A 19,894-nucleotide genomic window follows, 5' to 3' on the forward strand; every position below is an offset into this window, starting at 1 on the left:
ATGCCAAGCAGCTAAAGCAGCTTACGATAGGGCTAAGGGGACTAGACTGGGCCCCTCCATTTCAGCCCCAGGACCAGGACCCCTTTCCCTATTTTCAAATGTAAAACGTTTTCAATTTAAGACGCTTGTCGTCCTTTTCCTTCTTTTTTTGGCGTTTTCACACGTTCCACCATGGCTTCGCGAGAGTCGCGGGAGTCGCAGCACTCGCTGCTATCCGAGGATTCGATCGACGCTCGACCCCAACGGTCTTGGAATCCACTCAACAATCGCCTAACCGACTCGGACTATCACTACTATGCCCCCTCGGACAGTACCAGCACCTGGTCCGAAGAAGTTCTGCGCGATGTTGGTCTGGGCATCTCGAACTCATCAGGCGACACCTATCCAGCAGAACTTCCGGCAGACAACCGCCGTTCAACCGATAGTACCGCGACTACGACTCCAAATACCTACAAGATTCCCCAATCTCCCGAGTCTCCGCAGACTCCACAGGCCCACGCCCACGTGCGGTGCCCCAATCGAGCAACGGTTCTCCAGAAACGGCTCTCATGGGTCCCGTTGACAGTCTTGGTTCTCGCTATCTATGCAACCATCTTTTCGGGTATCTATCTCGGTATTGCGCTGCGCAAGCCACGATGGCCCGGTGTCTCCAGCGATGGTCCGTTGGTTCCGTCTACAGCAACCTTGCTGAGCGCATTCTTTGCGAAGACGATCGAGTTGGCATATGTTACGATTTGCGTCGCGTTTCTGGGACAGGTGCTTAGTCGGAGGGCCTTGATGAGGAATTCTCAAGGAATCAGTATCTCGGATATGAATATGAGGGCCTGGATTATGCAACCTGGATCCATGATTGTGCATTGGGAGGCGTTGCGATACTCGGCGCTCACTTTCCTCGGGTCGGTTGCGTTGGTTTCGACGTTCGTGGCGATGCTATACACCACCGCGGCGCAAGCTTTAGGTAAATTCATTCTCTTCTATCCACAAAATATGTCAAACACTAACCAACGATAGTTGCTCCCAAGCTCTCTCTTGGTCCCATTGAACCAAGGATACTCCAGGGCAAGGTAACCGCCAGCTTCGCAAACCCCCAATACATCGCATCAGCCTGCGAGACACCCGTCACCAACGACTTGGACCCCTACAATCGCAATAACACCTGCCTCCAAATTGAACACGTCGGCCACGCATATCACAACTACCAGCAATGGATAACCCAATGGAGCCAGCTAGTAACCAGCAAGAATGAAACCTCAAGCCAACTCCAAAAGCGCCCACCGCCAACAGGCTCACTCTGGGACAACACCACAGTAACAGGCAGCTGGATCAACATCCAAGACATGTCCACACTCTCCAAGAAACACGACCGAATGATCAACAACATAACAATGGCAATGCCGCACGGCGGCATCCCCTTCGCAGCAATGAACTCCAAAAACAAACTCAAACAACCCACAGACAACTCCGGCGAAGGAAAATACAACATCGAAGCCTCCGTCCCCTCACCAGCCGTCAACGTCCTCTGCACAGGAATGACAAAAGAGGATCTCAGCCCCCTAGTCTATGCCTCCTGGCCCGGCGGCAACAAATTCAACTCGACAACCTGGAATTTCTCACCCCCAAAAGACATCCCCCACCCTGCAGACTGGGAAAACAACACAGTCGTCGACTCACTTTTCGAATTCGGACCAAAATATGGCCAAATCCGACCCATTTTCGGAAAATACCCACTCCCATACAACACAATCCTCAACACAACAGGTGTCTGGCCCGCAAACGCCATCTACCTCCTCGGCGCAACCAACAACACCGATATGCCAGAGTACGTGATGTGCTCTTTGCGCGGGAAACAAACAGGCATGTGCTCGACCAAGTACTCCGCTGACAGGAGCGGCGCATACCTCAGCACGGACTGCGAGAACGCCTCAAATGATCTACAATACAACCGACGACAAGAGGACGCCTCCGAGGGCCTGTGGGACGCGAACTGGAAGAATATCGCGTCGGAGTGGGCGAATTCGCTCAGCTTAAATGGCGGTATTTCAGATGGCGCGGCGAGCAATGCCAGACTGCTTATGCAAATGATGCCGCGGTATGACAAGACCGAGGAAACCTTCGAGCTGGACCCGGTTCTACCGTCTATCGCCGAGGCGTTGGCGGTAATGGCTGGGAGTACTCTTATCCTCAGTTCGCAGGATGCGCCGTTCGTTCCGTTTTGGAACTACAGTACTGGGAGTGTTCTTTCCGAGCCTGTTTATCAGATTTTCAATGCTTCTATCCAGGCTGTGGGATATGCATCCGGTGGGACGGAGGAGTGGCAGGGGGTTTTCTACGTGATTCTTGTTTTCGCGTTCCTGACCAGCGCTATCTGTCTCGGGTTTATGATTGTCGAGGCGCGAGGTCGACAAGTGACTGATTTCACGGAGCCGCAGAATTTGTTCGCGCTTGCTGTGAATAGTCCGCAGACGACGCAGTTGGAGGGTGCTTGTGGGTGTGGACCTCAGGGGACGCAGTTGAAGGAGAGGTGGTTTATCGGGATGGAGGAGGATGATGAGCATTATTACATTCGGAGTAAGACGGAGGAGAAGATTCCGCTTCTTCGGAAGACGGTGGATTCGACGCATCTGGAGCCGATGGAGATTGAGGATGGGGGTGGGAGGTTGCTCAGTCCTATGGTTGATGAGTTTAGGAAGGTCTCGAAGAGGCATTCGTTTTTGGCGAAGCTCTATTGAGGACACTCCTGATACATCTTCATTGGGCGGTTGGGTGCTTATAATTCATGATTTACATACGATAATGATTAATAATGGATATGACGAAAGACCTTTCAATAGGGCATGGCTGGAGCATGCCCTTGGTTTCAATAAGTGATTTACACTCAGATCGAGATATGTACAAAATAAAATCAACACAACACCCATACAAGAACAACTAGATCGGCATAGTACAGGCACAGCCATGAAGTCAACGAATCAAAGAGAGCGACCGGTTCAACAAGTGTGGCACAACGCTAAGGAATCGCTCATACACACAAAAACAAAACGAAGATGATGCTGGATGCAGATAAAAATGCAGCAGGTCAAATGCAAGGACAGAAAACAAGAGTTTTTTTCAAGACGCCAGTAGCCAGGGAGATGCCATGAAAGGAATGGATGAGAGAGATAAGAGAGTCGCCAAGTGACCTGGCGAGGTAGGTATTTTATGAAGAAAAAGAGGGAGAGTATGGGAGAGTTGGGCTCCAAATGGACTGTAAGTCGGAATGGGCGAACGTATGTTAACGATCAGCCTTGAGATTGAGCCAGCTCATATCTGAAGTGTTATTGTTCTTCTGCCCTTGCATCGGAAGTTCGTCGATATCGTGCGGTATGATGATGCTGGATCTTCGTGCATTGGACTGTCTTGCCTTTTCCCCGGGGCTTGCATTCGATGATTCCCAGGGCATATCTTGCGTGCTCGATTGGTAGAAGCTGTTAGTGTAGTTGCTGCTTGTGGGACGTCCAAGCCAACTGCTCTGGCCCGCACCTTGCCACTTCGGATCATCGCGCTCATCGTCCGAGGCGATACTGATTGAATCCGCACTGGATATCCGTGCCGATTGGCTCTCCGGGATCACCAGACTTCGACTGCCCATCTCAGATTGGCCGTTTTCCGTGGTCGGGCTGCCACTGAGAACGTGACCGAGTGGTTTAGGTTGGTCGAGGAAGCCGAAATTCAATGGTGTCAAGGTAGTCATCGGCCAGCCGCTTCCGCGGTAATCGGACTTGGTGTATGCGGAACTGATAGTCGAGCGGTCGGATTGGAAGTTAGTGGCACCGCCGTCCTCAAAGTACTTCCCCCACCCTTCGTCAGTCATTCGGTCTGCGGCCTTGTCTCCATGCCCGATATCATCGCCAGCCCGATTGCTGTCGTCGGTGTATACGCTCGATGCGCCCATCACACCGCTGGAGGGAATTGTAGAGAGCGGACTGCTGCTCTTTGGCTGAGAAGACAATCCATAACCCGTATTAACAGGTGGCTTGAGGGACTTCTCTCCTCTGTAATTGCCGGACATGATAGCCAATGAGTCGACCGAAGTAGCGGCGAGTGGGACAGGAGATCTTGCCATTGGGTAAGCGCCTTCGGTCAGGGGTTCTATGCCCTGATCCTGGAAGCTTAGGCGGTCTTTGTTATCGCCACCGCGACCGGGTTCGGCTGCCTGTTTCTTCTTCTCGCGTCGAAGTAGGAAAAGAATGATGAGTAGGATCAAGCCAAACCCTAGGATACTCCCAAGAGTTGCGCCAAGAATCATTTTGCCATGATCAGTCAGGCCGCCACCTACAGCCGCAACTGGTGATGATGAAGTGGGCGTAGTTGAGGCCGAGGTCGATGTGGATGTGGATGAGGTTGATGTCGAAGTAGATGATGTAAATGACGTGGTGGATGGTTTGAGCACATGTTGGTCTCCTTTTCCATAGAACAGCTCTGTGGAGTTGACCCATGCATTGGAAGTCTGGTTGAAGATTGCCAATGAGTTGTTACTTTGGCCGCTAGCGAGAACTACCAAGCCATCACCCTGGGCGAGCGTATAATCAGACCAGGATGCCGTCGGTGCGTATGTGCCGTTATAAGAATCGGTGAGATCCCTCTTTTCCGAGGATGCGATGGCTTTAACCGGGTTCTGCACCTTTCCTTTCGAGCTAAGAAGGTAGCTAGTGACACTATTTGGGGAAGCGACCATCTTAAACTCCTCGAGGACCTTGGTCCCGGAGTCGGAGGCGAGCGCGCATAGAGATGAAGATTCGATTGCAGAGGGAAGAGTCGCCTCTGAGATGGTGAAGCCTTTCTTATTTGTGGAGTCGTAGATGAAGATGGCGGTATTCGTGGCAGAGCCTCCAATCAAGGCTACCTCGGAAGAACTCCAAGGCAAAATGATGGGCTCATATAATGCCGGTGCGCCCTGGTCGAGCCCGGCCGACACGCCAAATGGGGCTGATATTGTTGAAATGAGGAGTACCGATTGAGAGATCTGTGTGCTGCCATCTGTGTTTCCTGCATAAACCAATATTTGCGATGTTGAGGAAATGTACCCGGCGGCATGTCCAGTCCGATCTTTCATAGCCGTTGATGCCATGGTTAATGTCTCCCACTTCTGTGTACTGAACACAAAGCGTTGGAGGCCGCTGCTGCCAGAGGAGCCGGTCCCGCCGACCAGATAAAATGCCTTTTCATCTTCGTCATTTTCATTCCCTCCAATCCCACCCTGGACGCAGGCAGGGCCGGTAACCATGTGCTCTGGGGACGGGGACGGGAGTTTCTTCCATTCCCCATTCTCTTTGAGAGGTATTGATGCAAAGCCAGTCGGCGAATAGACGTAGAGAGTATTTTTGTGGATAGTGGAGCAATCGCCCTCAATCTTGATTAGGGGTTTGGGACCAGTCATGTTGAAAAGTTCGAATTGAATAGTTCAAAGTCGCGATCGATTCTGGGCCAGTAGTGAAGGTGGATTGGCCAGCCAGCACGGGACGTACAAGACCCAAACGAGACAAGGAAAGGTGACGGCCAGAGCACTATCTCATTTCGACCGAGGCAGTTGAGCGAAAAATGCCAACAAACTACGCTCGATCTAAGTGAGTTGACGCGATAACAGGCAATGTGAACACGGGTTCTCGACTGCTTTCCGCGCGGTTAACTGCGATTTCAAGTTCTCAGGGCGAAACTGAGGTGGATCGCGTATCGGATGATTCGGCGACTCGAGATGACACAATCAGAGTGGTGGTTCAGATGTGTCAACAATGAGATCACAACACGGACGCGTCGGTCAGAGATGGTGTCGAGTAATCACAAGGGTCTGAGGGGCTGGGCGATCCAGTCGTAAGGTGCGAAAAAAAAAGAGCCAACGAAACCCGATTAAGCGAATGGGGGTTGGTTGGTTGGCGAAAAGAAAGGCTAGAATATCAAAGTGCACAGCACGATTGTAAATGCAGAGAACGATAAAAGGAGAGGCAGAACAGAAACAGAAACCACCATGTGAAACAGGGAGAAGGGCCTATCAACCCCCTAACGGAGGAGGTTAGCAGACGGCATAGGGGGGTTAGCGAACAACGCCATCCCTTAAGGGGAATAATTTCGTCATTTTCAATTCGTTCGGGTTTTTTTGCGGTAAGTTTTTTTTTCCCCGTTAATTTGGTTTATTTCATTTTGATTGGATTTGAGAATCATTCTCATTACCTCCTTCGTCATTATTGGTTCTTTTCGCCTTCATCTATTCTCTTCGATATTGATCAGGGGGTTCTCCCGTGAGTCCCGATGTGGTGGGACCACTCGTGTACCTGGACCCCGTTTTAACAGGCACTTTGCACTCTTGGCACTCCTGGATTTCCAATGCTTCTAGGGCGGATCTCGGGATGTATACAACATAGACAGCAAGGGAGAGTGCAGATGTGATGCATAACAGGATTAAATGTACTCCGTACTTTATAAATGACAATATAAATAAATCGAATAAAAAATAAACAAACGCACTTTGGAACCTTGGAAGATTCCCCCTCTCCAGACCCGTGGTTCTTGTCCGTTGGACCCACGGAAATTCCAAAACTCTGGCGCCTTGGCGTTCCACTTCCAAGGTTCTTCCTCTATAATTGTACTATATGGAACTCTGCCGAAGTCTTAATATTAAGCAATAGTGCCTAACCTTGGAAAGATACCAATTATATGAGCACATGTGCACACATTGAATTCCTTCATCTCTCAAATCCTCGATTCAGAGATTATTAAAATCTGAGATATCTTTTTTGTGGAACCGGAAAAGGGCTGGCGCTCACTACATCTACGAATTTCCAATTTTGATCGCAGGTGTACAGCATATAGTCTAGTTTCGAATTCATAGTACTAGAGGGCGTCAAGCTATACTAACTCATCCTCATATCGTATGTCTCCAGGGCTGTAGAATCTTGGACTTCTGCAGTCATTCCACGCCCCTATTGTCCCCAAGTCCAAAGATCAACGATTACCGCACGAGCATGTTTTGGTCCCGTAGAAATCCTTCTTGCAAATGTCACAGATGTCATCAACAGGCTGATCTACTATTTGGCCCCCCACTGTTTCAAAAAAAAAAAAAAGGGTGTTAGTTAGGGTCTAGCAATTGACGTCGATACGAGCGAGCACTTACTATTTTTGGTAGGATTGGAAGGTAGCTATGAAAGCGATGATGACCTGAAGAGGATTGTAGTTTCGATGGCTGTAGCTGAGTATACAAAGATTGCGTATAGAAAGCAGAACAATGCTTGTTGAGTGATGAGCCCGTCAAACTGAAAATCAAGAAGGATATGTGTCCTGCGTCACTGCTCTCGCTGTTGATGGCTCATCATGGTCGGACATTAGTAGTACATTTATTTATGTCCAACTAAGCAGAGTCACTATTCTCAAAAGAAGTTATTCGAATTCCCCTTTGTCCTGCGGCCATGATCCTCATTGAACACGATTGTCTTGTTGCAACCATTTTTTTCCAAGATTATCAAAATATCGATCTTTATTTCATCTCTTAGCGTCTTCAAATATAGATTTCTCTGTTGGGCGTCCTATTTTTATACTTCTGTCATGTGGACTAATTCCCTATTCAGGAAATTCTGATGTCGCATACCCCAGCTCGCTTTATATAGATCCGCCCCAAATATTGACTATCAACAAATCCTCCACAAGTCACCTAGACGATCTTGGATTTCCTTTGTTATCGTGCTTCATAGCCCTTTCTAAAGGATTTGTATTGTGTCGACTTGTAGTTCATCTACTAGAAATTTCTGTACGTTCGCCATTCTATATACTGACCCAGATATCCCACCGTTACCTACTGTTTTGTAGGCAAATCAAACATTCGAGGCGTCTGGAAGTGGCGCTTATTGCAAGAGTCTAAACGATTCTCTCTACAAAGAGCTTTGATTCATTCCTCGAATTAAACATGTCACCTGTTCTATGATGAACTCTTCAACACCGTGCTATATAAGGGGAATATCAACACAGTGAAAGAAAGGGTCCCGGGAGTGAGGGGTTGGGCGATGCAACGTGGGGCTGTGGAGCTGTGGATATGTATGTTTCTGAGACTTGGGACAATGTCTCAGTTCTCCGTGTTTTGGATGGCATCGGGATAAATTGTCGATATAATCAAGAGTTGTATACACATATGCTCTTATCTCATGATCTGCTTTGTGAGCTGTTCTAGTAGAAATGCATGTAAGCAGATATATGGGTAACATCTTCCTATCAGCTTCTGCAAAACATTCGCCCGATCTCTAATTCAACCGACGCAGGTATACTACTACAGGTATATACTACAAAGCCAGCCTGCGCTTCGCTGAAGGATTACCCGCGGGGATGCAGCAGTTGCACAACAGGACCGGGAGAATATGTAATGGCAACTGGTGTAGCCAGCACGCACGACATCCATACCGCATACCTGCCTGGATGGAGGGGACGGTCTCATTTTGAAGACACTACATATCGGTTCGTACCGCTTAACCGGCGACACCGATTCGATCGAATGAGAGAGTTTGGTCCGGTTTCAATGTCACACGCAGATATCGGAAATAGTATTCTGGTCTGATTATTATAACACATTAATCCATCCGCATGACCATGGACTTTGCGTGGATTGTTTCATAACGGAAATGGTCCAAGGTGTTAAAGCAGTGGCAAATATGGGAATCAATTGATTTTGTAAAATAAAAGCTACCACACGCTTTATTACTGGGTCTGCTGCTTCCATTGGTGTGCCTTTTGAAGCAGACGAGAAAGATTGGCAGCAGATTGATCGTCTGCAGGGAACACGTAGTCCGTGTACTCCTCGTACTGATCGTCCTCCAACTTGCGGCGCTTCGTGACACGTCGGGGCATCTGTTTTTCGACCTTCGCGATATCCTCGGGCGATGATCCACTTGAGTGTTCGAATGCTCGCCAGTAGTTGAGAATCTCCACGCGCTGTTCACAAGTTAGAATAGACCGAAAAGGGTGTGGAATATGGGAATAACAACTTACATCTTCCTTGAGACCCTTGTCTTTGAGCACCTTGTGTGCCCGACTAAAGACCGCACGCGCGCGGCGAATTGTGTCTTCGCTGAGCGGCTTCTCCTCTTCCTCTTCCTCTTCTTCTTCATCCTCTTCCTCGCCCGGCACAGAGGCCTCGAAGCGGGCGTAGTTGATCCATACCTTGACGTGATCGGTCTTCTGAAGGAGACGTTCGTACAATTGTCGAACTCGCTCATACTCGCCTATCTCTTCTTCGAAGTCGATGTAGGCCTTCCATACAAGCTCGGGCATGTCAAGTGTCGGTTGCTCGATGCCAAGCTCGAAAATGCCCCTCGCCCGTTCCGCGTCGTCCAGAGTACGCTCCAGATCCGCGAACTGCATCCACGACTGGCTGTTGGAGGGGTTCCATTCAATTTGCTTCTGGAACAAAGTACGGCACCGCCCGAACTCGTACATCCGGCGTTCAATGTCGATATAGCCACGGAAAATTTTGTCTTTCGGACACATTCCGATCGCCTGGCCCAGTGTCTTCCGTGCTGCTTGTAGTTGCATTTGGCGAACCTCAAACTGCGCCTTCATGAGCCAGACTTTGCCAAATGTGAACTTCTTGTGCGGGATTATCCTCAGGCACTCCTGATAGATTTGCCCAGCGCGTTCCACCTCCTTCGCTTCCATTTCTTCCCACACGGCGTAAAAGATCCAGAGATAGATATAGCGGCGCCAATGTCTTTTCTCTTGTGATGGGGGAATCTGTGCAATGGCCCGTTCGTATATGTCCCGCACCCGCTCTGGGTCGCCCGACGTTTCCTCCAATCGTGCAAAGTCGAACCAGATGTCGTAGTTGCGAGGGTTCTCCTTGAGCTGCTCTTCATACTGCACTCTGCGCTTGGACAGAATCACATCCTCCACACCTTCACGGTCACCGTATTGCTTTTCGAAGGTTGTGTAGGCCTTGTGAAGGGCCATAGCCTTGGACCGCGGAAGTCGGTCTAGGGCATACTTGTAAATCGCTCGTGCGCGCTCATATTCCTTCAACTTAGCCTCGAATTTGGCATACGCGGAAAAGAGCTTCTCGTCCATGAAGTCCTCCCCTAACGTTTCGATAGCCACACCATAGACCTCGCGGACCAAGTCACTTGTGCCATACTCCTCCTCGAAGCGGGCCCATTTGATCCAGTTTCGGGGTTCGGGGTGGACAACAGTAAACCGCTGGAAAATGCCGCGTGCTCGTTCGAATTCGCTATATCTCTTTTCCATTTTGATGTATGCGCCCCACGCACCCTCTTCCGGCTCCCATGACATCCATCGCTCGAACACTTGACGGGTGCCGGGAATGTTGCCTAGTGTCTCCTCCATGTAGACATACTTATACCAGAGCTTGTCGATGCGGGGGAGGATAGTCACGGCGCGGTCGAGGAGGTTTCGGGCATGGTTAATATTCCTGGTCTTCATCTCAGCTTCGATGTAGCGAATCCAAAGCACCACCGAGGTCGGATCGACGTCAAGCGCACGCTCGAAGATGGATCGCGCTCGACGGAATTCTTTTTGTTCGAGCTCCCAGGCGGCATAGCGCATCCAGTTGTTCATGTTAATGCGGTTGCGTTGCACATAGTCCTCAAAGTCCTTTCTTTTCCGACCTTGGTACTCATGTAGTTCTTCAAGATCGGCAAAGCGCTGTGTCGGCGCCTCAAGGCCAGGCTCTTGCCGGTCAACAGCCTCGCGGAGAAGTTGCTCCGCAGAGATCTGGACCGGCGCGGCGGCCTTGTTCTTGACCCGGGGAGGTCCACGGGAGGCCTCCATTGTGAGGGTACTGTATTGATTGATCCCGGTAGAGAGGTGGTTCGCGACTCAAGAGGATGTAAGGTGACGTTCGGGGATGTCGAAACTGTCGGGCAAGTAATGAGGGTTGGGCAAGAGAGGGGAGTTCAAAAATGAAGTTGGTTTCACCAAACTGCGGCGATCGCTTAACTCAGAAATTGGCAGGGAAATTTCTCACGCCGAATCCAGTGACGCCGAGAGTAGCTTGGACCCGTAGCTCAGAATTCGCGATGAAATCGCCGAACTGCGTGACTGGTCTTTGTCGCCACCCGCGCACGTAGCTTCCTTCTGACTAAGCACAACTTTTCTTCCCAACCTTAAGACTTTGGGAATATCATTGCTCTCTTTCTAGTTTACCCAGTGGCGTTCTGGGACCACGATCACACGCACTTATCTACGGGATCGGACCTGTCGCACAACTTCTGAGTCAAAATGTCGACCGCCGAAGAGCTTCTACGCGACTTTGAGGATGAGGACGAGGACTTCGATGTCGGCGAAGGCGAGGAAGTCGACGAAGAGCCCGAGCAACTGGAAGACTCCAAAGAAGGCGCTGGGGTTTCCAACGACTTTGATCGCTCTATTTCTACCGCCGACGAGCTTACACGCCTACACAAAGTCCTTCGCGACCATTACTCCATCCGATTCCCCGAGCTCGAAAGACTCGTGACTACTCCCATAAAATACGCCAAGACTGTTGCTGTCATTCAAAATGGCCCCTTCAACGACATTAAGGCATTGTCCACATCGTCGGAGAACATGGTTGGTGTCCCGCTTAAGTCGGTCTTGGACGGGCCGTCTCTGATGGCGGTTGCGATGGAAGCAACTATCACCAAAGGCCGAGAGATGACCGAGTCCGAGCTCAAGCTGGTTCTCGATACATGTGAGAGGATTTTGAAGCTTGATCATGAGCGCGCTACTCTTACCGCTAGCATCCAGTCTCGCATGAACCAGATCGCCCCTAACCTGGCAGCCCTCATCGGAGCCGAAACGGCTGCACAGTTCCTCAACCAAACAGGTGGCTTGCTTGAACTAGCTAAGATCCCATCTTGCAATTTGGGTGCACAAGGATCACGCCGATCAGAAGGACTGGGCTTTGCGACTAATCACGGTGTCCGAGCGCAAGGTTTCCTCTACGACTCCCCACTTCTCCAAGAGGTTCCTCTGGATCTCAGAAAACAAGGAATTCGAATTGTTGCGGCCAAGATGGTACTCGCTACCCGCGCGGATGTCTCCAATTACGCCAAGGACGGCTCTCTGGGCGAAGAACTCAAGCAACAATGCTACACGCGACTCGAGAAACTGACCGAGTCTGCGCCAAACGCCGGTACAAAGGCCCTCCCTGCGCCCGATGACAAACCCTCCAGAAAGCGAGGTGGTTGGCGGGCCCGAAAGGCCAAGGAAGCTGTCGCTATGACCGAACTACGGAAGGCCCAGAATCGTCTTGCATTCGGCAAGGAGGAGTCGGAGGTGGGCTACGGCACGGGCTCTGGAACCGTTGGCTTGGGTATGCTGGGCCAACAGGACGATGGTCGCATCCGCGCAACCCAGATCGACCAGCGCACCCGTGCCCGACTCAGCAAGAGCAACAAGGGCTGGGGCACAAACACCCCCGCTAGCGGCACTGCTTCGTCGTTGCGTGGCTTTGGCCAGGGCGGTGCCAGTGGCACTGCAAGCGTTCTTCAGGCACGAGGTATTCGTGCATCTGGTGTCGGATCGTCTCTACCTGGCGCCGCTGGTACCTCCAGTACTATCGCATTCACACCCGTTCAAGGCCTGGAACTGGTCGATCCGAAGGTGCAAGCGGAACTGAAGCGCAAGCGCGATGCGGAGGAAAATCGGTGGTTTAAGTCTGGGACTTTCACGCAAGCCCCTAACCAGAATCCTGGCAATTCCCAGGGTGGCGAGAATGGCGGCTTCAAGGTGCCTGCTATCCCACTCAAGAGGAAGGCTGATACGGGCGAGGGCAAGATGGGCCCTCCACCCAAGCGTTGAGAGTTCATATGTCTTTCCCATTTGCTTGATTGCTTTTATCGGGTCCTAGCATTTTGACGGCGTTTCAAGGGGAATATCAGAAGGCCTGAGCTTCTATGATTTACGTGATACCAAACCGATTGTACATTAGATCTGAACGACAGACTTCAAAATCACATTAGCTTAAAAAAAAAGAATACCCCTATTTCATTAAACCAAAATAAGTAAAAAGAGAAAAATGATTTTTTCTGGGGTTTCGGGGGTCTCTGGGGTTTGCCAAGAATTGCACCATCTCAGGGAAATTGGCTCAAAGGACGGGACTTTTGGGATACTCAACGGTTTAGGGCTTATCCACAGCACGTGGATGTTTCATGATTCTTCGATAAAGAATACTAATTGGGAGCAGGACTCAACCTTGGAATCCTTTGAGTTAATATAGATTGGATGCTAGTAGTAGACCTAGTACTAGACTTAATAGACCAGACCAACTACCTAAAAGGAACAATCACGGTAACTCTAAATCTCAAATTCGCCCACATTGCGTGACTGTCGTGCCCAGCACACAATCACCCTGGAATGTGGTACAGCATTGATATAGCGGTCAGGATAATGTATATAAACTGTCTTCTGCAAATTTCTTTGTGATATTGCGTATATCGTATAAAATTTTGTCTATATAAAACTCAGATTCGCCTCCCATTCCGAATTTTTGCCGATATTATTTCTTGTGCTGCTTGGCTTTAATTTCTTATTTCCCTCCAACTTAGAATCTTTTATGTCGTCGCCAAGTGAGATCCACAGAGACCTTAAAGCATGACATTTACCATAGCCAACCCGGTCCTCAGCAACCCAGTCCCAGCTACCAAAAGCCTCCCAGGCAAGGGCAAAGAACAAAAAGTCCCAAGCCTGACTCGACTGGTGCATCATAGCCATGTCACCACAGAATTCGATCCCCTGAGATTTGAAGCTGCCGCAGCATTGCAACTGCAATTGCAGCTCGAGAGGCAATACCCAGATACAGAAACAGACACGCGACTCATTGCATCGCCCTACAACAGCGTACCCCATCTGCTGGACATTTCTGCACTAGAAAGACAAGACCGACTCTTCGCATTGGCATTGGCATATCTCAAACCTATCCGCGATGACTATGCCACCGCTGAATACACGGAATCATTCAATTGGACCGAGGTATTTGATTTGTTGAGAGATTTCTCACAGATAGAGGACCACACATGGACATCGCAGTCGTACTACGTTGTTATTTTCCGGTCAATACTCTTGCCGGATATCGACTCGGACCGTCTTTATGACCTCGATGCGCATTCGCACCAGGAGGCCATTGCCAGTGGGGGGTTGTTGAAGTATTGGTTTGGGGCGAAGAATGACAAGCATCGGAATCTGGCAACTTGTGAGTATTAAACTATTCTACTTCGGTTATTCTGACTCGTGGCTGACCAATTCATCCAGGCATTTGGCGCAGTCGAAATGATGCTAGACTCGGCGGTCGTGGGCCTTGGCATGCTCAAGCAAGAGCGGCTGCTACAACGATGTATGAGGAGATTCGGTTCACTACGCTGAAGTTGAGTATTGAGGATGGAGTGCAGTCCTGGAAGCTGAGTGATTGGACGGAAGATGCAGTATAAAGAGCATGGTTGGCATTTAGCAAGATTAGATTATTGCATTTGACTGGAGTCTAGAACGGCATGACATTATGGGCCTATATATCTTCATGTACAGCATTTTATCTATACAACACAAACTTCCTATACTCCCTTACTTCCTTCATACCAGCTTAATGCTGGATAAAACCAAATTAAAATCCCTTGAAAGGATGGAAATAAGCCAGATTTGGAATGAAGACATGCACGCCAAAAGTACTGCGCCCGGAGCTTGAAGGTTAAGCTTGATCTCCTTGACCCGAAACCCTCCCCCAAACGTGAGGCTACTGATCATCTACCAGTGAAGTGAGTAAAAGGTGATAGAGAATACGCAAGATATGAAGTTGATCTGTTCCTTGGTGGGCGCTTCTGTATACAAACTGCCCTACGATACATTCCTCTTCTCTTCTCTTTCCTCCCCTCTCCTCGTCCGTCCGTTCTCATTCATCGTGGATGCCACCATTATTTCTCCACTGAGATCCATCGTTGAGTCACACTTCTCTAGAAAATACCGGTAGAAAGTGTGTACTAAAAGTGTTCTAACTTACCCATGACATCGTGTTCATTTTGGAGGCTTAGGCGCCCCCGGTACTCTCCAATGTAATATCCGCATGCTTATCCGCATAGTGCTTGCGGAGGTTATTCGTGCAGGTGGCGCGGGGTCTAAAGGCAAATTAGTATTGATTTTCAGGAGGTGGTTGTAACGAAACCTTATCTATATTCGTTCAGAAACTAAGGCACTGAAGACTGTCTCAATTAGGATAGCTAACAGGATATGATATTATCCCAGCAACAAGCAGTACACCCTGTTGCATTAAGGCTTGCTGCCTACTCAGTTTGCCAGATGAATCCCTTCGTAGCTTTGTTGCTTTGTCCTCATGAAGATATATGAATGGCTTCATGGCAGTGAGACTGCTCTTATCTTTAGCAATTTACAGACCACTTCTTGCTTCCTCTACACGTAGATGCTACGTGTATTACACACTATCTACCTATGATCAGTTTATATACAGATAGTTATAATCTCAGCACCAAAAGGACATCCCAGACCTACAAAGTCAAACTATTCACATATATTGACGTTCCTCCACATGAGTGATATGTTAGAAATGAGTTCCTAACAAGGTGCGGGTTACTACATACTTACATATATAATTTCGTCTCCAAGATGTGGGATCATCTACCCTAGGTGTTTCTGATTAATAACAAGAACACCATCAGATGTCTACGCTTGGTGTTTGTTATAAATATTGTTGGTGGCCTGGCTGCCTCAGCCTCCTCCTTCCTCACTCTCCTTCCTCACTCTCTCTTCTCTCACATGTTCATCACTTATCTCTCATCTCCCACTCTCTTCTTTTCAAAATTCCTTCATAAAACCATTGTGTCCGTGTGGCAGAATGGGGTCCGTGTGAAGAGGCACTTCAAGACCGGCCGGCCTTCGTGCACCGCTACAATGTCAGAACGGGGAGCTGGCTTCCTACCAAGGCCATGGGATTACAACCCAAGCCCAGCAGTCTATCATCCATGGAACCTAGTTCAGCTGGGAGGAAAGGACACGGGTGCGTGGCACAGCTTTGTTATGGAGGACAATCAGAGACACTGATACCGTTCAAGTGGCATTAGGCAGTGTCTTATCCTTAGGCGAGCTACAGGACGAGACGGCTAGAGCACTCATCTTCCAGAGCTTTCTGGGGCCACTAATGGCTACTGAGCACTTGAAAATCCCTTAGGACGATGATTAGGGGTACCTCTTGCCTCAAGGGATCAGAAACTCGCAAATCATTACGCCAGTGACTATCACTGCAAGTAAGTGCACATGGAAAACAGAAGAAGACGTTATTGACTGAATCCATCGCTGAAGCGCATTATTTAGCTTTAATGATGGCAGACCCACCCCATCCACCGAAAAATGCAACACATGCAACAAGGCCTATGGCATGGAGGTACTTTGACTATCCTCGTTTGTTCTTCTCTCTCTCGGTCTCCGTATCATATGTTGTATGTCGTTAGAGAAGAAGAGAAATGGGCTATTTCCTGTCTCCGACCCAACCGTGTTCCAAACATTGAACATAAATAGAGCGGCCCGGATGACCTTGAGCATTGTCATAACATCTGCCCTTATGGGCTTCCAGCTGAGGTCTTTGCATACTAGGGGGCATGCGCTCACTCTGCCTTCCGTGAGGTCATTGGGCTGTTGGACGGACACCAGCTTCATACGGCCCTGGAGGGAAACGACAATGAACCTCTCGCAACAACTTGTGTTCTCGGAACCTGACCAAGTGAGCTGGCGGAATATCGGCCCATCCCCTCCATGGGCAACGACGGACTTGAGCAGCTCACTCAGCTCGTGAAAGATTCTCCACGATAAGATGTTGCGTGCCTTCTTGGCCTGTTATGAGACACAGCACCCAAGGTTGGTTTGCCATTTACAATGCCATCAGTTTCTTCGAAGGCCTTGATGGGGAACCCGTTGATCCCCATGCAGTTGCGCATGCTTGGAAGTTACACTGGCTGCGCGAAGACTGGTAGTTGAATCTTGGGCATTTCAATATGCAATCTGCTGAGGCCTACGGGAGTGGCCCTGGAAGAGTGCCGGAAGGGGAGACCATCCTATAACTTTGAATGATGGCCAAGAATAGAGACACCAGAGAAAGACGTTTACAAGATACTCATGGCTGTTTGCCCCTTGCGAATCAAGGATGACTAAATATATGGCGGCAATCGCTATGTCGCCAGATTATTTAGCATTGCAAAGGATGAAGAGGCACGCTTTACTCGATTCTTGATGCTGGCCGAGGACAAAAGCGGACTGTTGCCGGATTGGTGGTCCCCTGCCATTAGTCCCGAAGGGGAGGCCACGCTATAACTTCAGATGATAGCCAAGCATCGAGCTGGCTAGATTCCTGCATCAGCCTCACTTGACGTACAGGAAACGTCTTTGCGGGCTTCGGAGTTTAGGACCGTTGGATGCCTGATTGGTGCCTAATTAGTCAGGCATTCACAACTCGCCTCTGCATCACCGCGCTGGTCACCTCTCGCATCTGCGTCACTAATGTTGTCACCTTGTCACATTGCTCCCATCGGAATCGACTATGTACATTGTTTCTCCACAGATCTCCTTTGTAGTACGATTCCAAGGACACATCTGTATCACCGCCTCCAGAGTAGAAATTGGAGTTTACTTCGAAAATAGTTATGCTCCATATAATTTCAAACATTTCAATAGGATAACACATTTGTGGAAGAGAACTTCGGAAAAGCAAAAGAGCAACTTTCCCCGGGATGAACACACTGGCGCCTCCACATTTCGTTAAAAAGGGTAATGATCTCCTCCCCAATTAGCGGGGAATATTACTCTTTACTATTGCATCTCCAACCCTCTTGACACCAATGCAGTCATACAATCAAACTAGGCGGGGTATCAGTGTCAGCGTCGATTTATCTGGCTTCTGGTTGGATGTTTCTCTACTTGATGCTCATACAAGACCCCTCCATGACCACGGATAACCGGCGTGCGAAGGATACAAAATGGCACCGTCTCATCTATCCCAGCTACTGGAACACTTTCTCCTAAATCCCAATCCCAATATCTGAATTGAACTTCCTTATCACATCCACCATGGTCGGCGTCGAAGTAGACAACCTTGCAGTCAACGACGGCCCCTTGACATCAGAGAATGCCACCCTCCTTCGCCCCTCAGACCCAGCCCTCCCCCTCGAAGAGCTCCGCAAGAGATACGACAAGGATGGATACCTCTTACTGAAAGGAATCCTCCCCCGTGAGGACGTCCTGGCCGCCCGCAATGCGTACTTCTCCTCCCTGGAATCAACGGGAGTCCTGAAGCCCGGCACAGCACCCGTCGAAGGTGTCTTCGACCCCGCCAAAAACCATTTAGACTACCCTGGCATTGGAGCCGGCCACATTGGCGGGAACGGCAGGCCCGGTGGTGAGCGAGCAGCGGCCTTTGTTGACCTTGCTCTCGATGCACACTACCAGGACTGGTACGCGAACAAGTTCTGTAACCATCCAGCGCTGTATGATTTCATTGCGCGGTTCTCTGATTGGGGAAATAATACATTGAGCTTGCGCCGCACACTTCTCAGGAATAATCTCCCTGGATCGAAGCCAATTGGCGTGCACTATGATCAGATCTTCTTGCGATATGGAGACCCGACGAGTATCACTGCTTGGGTTCCCATGGGGGATATCAAGCTCAATGGGGGTGGATTGATCTACTTGGAAAATGGTTCGTTTTGGCCCTGTCTTTGATCAAATTTTCTTGGAGAAAAGTTTGTATACTCATTGGGTTTGCGCAACAGGTGACAAAATTGGAATTGAAATGGAAGAAGCCTTCTATACCAAAGCGAAGCAGGCTGGGATGACCGATGAAGAGGCCAAGTCGGCTTTCAACTCGAATATGATGTCCACGGGTCTGCTTTCAGAGTTCCCTACTGAGTTCGCTCGGGAGCATGGTCGACGATGGATGGTGTCGGCGTATGAGGCGGGTGATGCGGTGTTGCACAAGCCTCATATGGTGAGCTGCTCATTCTTTACACGGAATGCCTGATTATACTGACACTTTGTTCAAGATCCACGCTTCCACTGTCAACAACGATCCGGACAATGTCATCCGTCTTGCGACAGATCTACGGTTCTGCGACTCGTCCAAACCTTATGATAAGGTAAGTTTCAATGAATATGTATTATAAGCCTGAGCAGCCAGGGACAGTGGCTTACGATTATTTACAGAGATGGACAAACTCTTATACCTTCAATGACGGTGTATAGGGTTTTATTGGAATGGAGCGAACATCAAGCCCAGGGTCAATAGTGTTTTATTATGAACGATTTCTTCAACAATTTGAACATTGAAGAAATCCATGCCAGCCCCCAATCACAATGTAATTTTTATTTTTGATAACTATTCTGGAAGACTGTAAAAAAGAAGGACATGGTGATTCGGCATAAGTTGCATAGGGTACAAGTTGAGACAGAATAGCATGCAAGCATGGGACAGTATCACTCCCTCATTCCAGTCGCTTTAAATTACTGTTCCAGCGAGTCCATTCTTCTTGGCAGAATCATTGTGATCAAACAAGGGTGCACTTGATTCGCAGGAGAGTTTGTTGCTGGAATGTGTTCTATCATTACTAAGGATTGACATAGGCCCCTAGATCCACGAAGGCACACTTTGCTCAAGGAACATTTGTTTTCTATAGTATCAAGACAAGTTCATAAGACGAACAGTTTCCTCCAACTATCTCAGCTGAGATAGCAAAATTTGAATTGACTTAGAAGAAAAAAGAGGAAGATGCACCAGAGATATAAACATCGGCATTCAAGTACTATGAACCCTCATTCCAAATAATTGAAAGAGACTGGCATTTCGGTAATTTCAGTCCCAAAAATAGGGTCGTAGACCCAGCCTCTCAGGCGTTGAATCTTATAA

The 19,894-nt window shown here is 49.1% G+C and overlaps 6 protein-coding genes across 6 annotated transcripts; 4 read left to right on the top strand and 2 right to left on the bottom strand.

Annotated features, from left to right (window-relative positions):
* Positions 1-171: 171 nt before the first annotated feature.
* On the top strand, positions 172-2,729 carry N7471_002493 (uncharacterized protein; the record flags this gene model as incomplete). The annotated part of the gene is made up of 2 exons (XM_057275213.1): positions 172-958; positions 1,012-2,729. 2 exons carry the CDS (start codon positions 172-174, stop codon positions 2,727-2,729), a joined length of 2,505 nt encoding a protein of 834 aa, XP_057139851.1.
* Positions 2,730-3,271: 542 nt separating this feature from the next.
* Positions 3,272-5,416, bottom strand: N7471_002494 (uncharacterized protein; the record flags this gene model as incomplete). The annotated part of the gene is made up of 1 exon (XM_057275214.1): positions 3,272-5,416. One exon carries the CDS (start codon positions 5,414-5,416, stop codon positions 3,272-3,274), a length of 2,145 nt encoding a protein of 714 aa, XP_057139852.1.
* Positions 5,417-8,508: 3,092 nt separating this feature from the next.
* Positions 8,509-11,001, bottom strand: clf1 (putative cell cycle control protein (Cwf4)). The gene is made up of 2 exons (XM_057275215.1): positions 9,004-11,001; positions 8,509-8,946 (listed from the first exon to the last, which is right to left on the bottom strand). Exons 1-2 carry the CDS (start codon positions 10,792-10,794, stop codon positions 8,713-8,715), a joined length of 2,025 nt encoding a protein of 674 aa, XP_057139853.1. The 5' UTR covers positions 10,795-11,001; the 3' UTR covers positions 8,509-8,712.
* A 243-nt stretch (positions 11,002-11,244) lies between these two features.
* N7471_002496 (U4/U6-U5 snRNP complex subunit PRP31) lies at positions 11,245-12,804 on the top strand (the record flags this gene model as incomplete). The annotated part of the gene is made up of 1 exon (XM_057275216.1): positions 11,245-12,804. One exon carries the CDS (start codon positions 11,245-11,247, stop codon positions 12,802-12,804), a length of 1,560 nt encoding a protein of 519 aa, XP_057139854.1.
* A 792-nt stretch (positions 12,805-13,596) lies between these two features.
* On the top strand, positions 13,597-14,429 carry N7471_002497 (uncharacterized protein; the record flags this gene model as incomplete). Its single annotated transcript, XM_057275217.1, has 2 exons — positions 13,597-14,194; positions 14,254-14,429. The coding sequence occupies 2 exons, from the start codon at positions 13,597-13,599 to the stop codon at positions 14,427-14,429; spliced, it is 774 nt and encodes a 257-aa protein (XP_057139855.1).
* Positions 14,430-18,063: 3,634 nt separating this feature from the next.
* On the top strand, positions 18,064-19,233 carry N7471_002498 (uncharacterized protein; the record flags this gene model as incomplete). The annotated part of the gene is made up of 4 exons (XM_057275218.1): positions 18,064-18,691; positions 18,765-18,979; positions 19,035-19,127; positions 19,195-19,233. 4 exons carry the CDS (start codon positions 18,064-18,066, stop codon positions 19,231-19,233), a joined length of 975 nt encoding a protein of 324 aa, XP_057139856.1.
* Positions 19,234-19,894: the final 661 nt, after the last annotated feature.

This window comes from Penicillium samsonianum (genome assembly GCF_028829775.1).
Source record: "Penicillium samsonianum strain IBT 33392 chromosome Unknown utg000002l_segment0_segment0, whole genome shotgun sequence".
In the NCBI taxonomy this organism is placed as follows: Eukaryota; Fungi; Ascomycota; class Eurotiomycetes; order Eurotiales; family Aspergillaceae; genus Penicillium; species Penicillium samsonianum.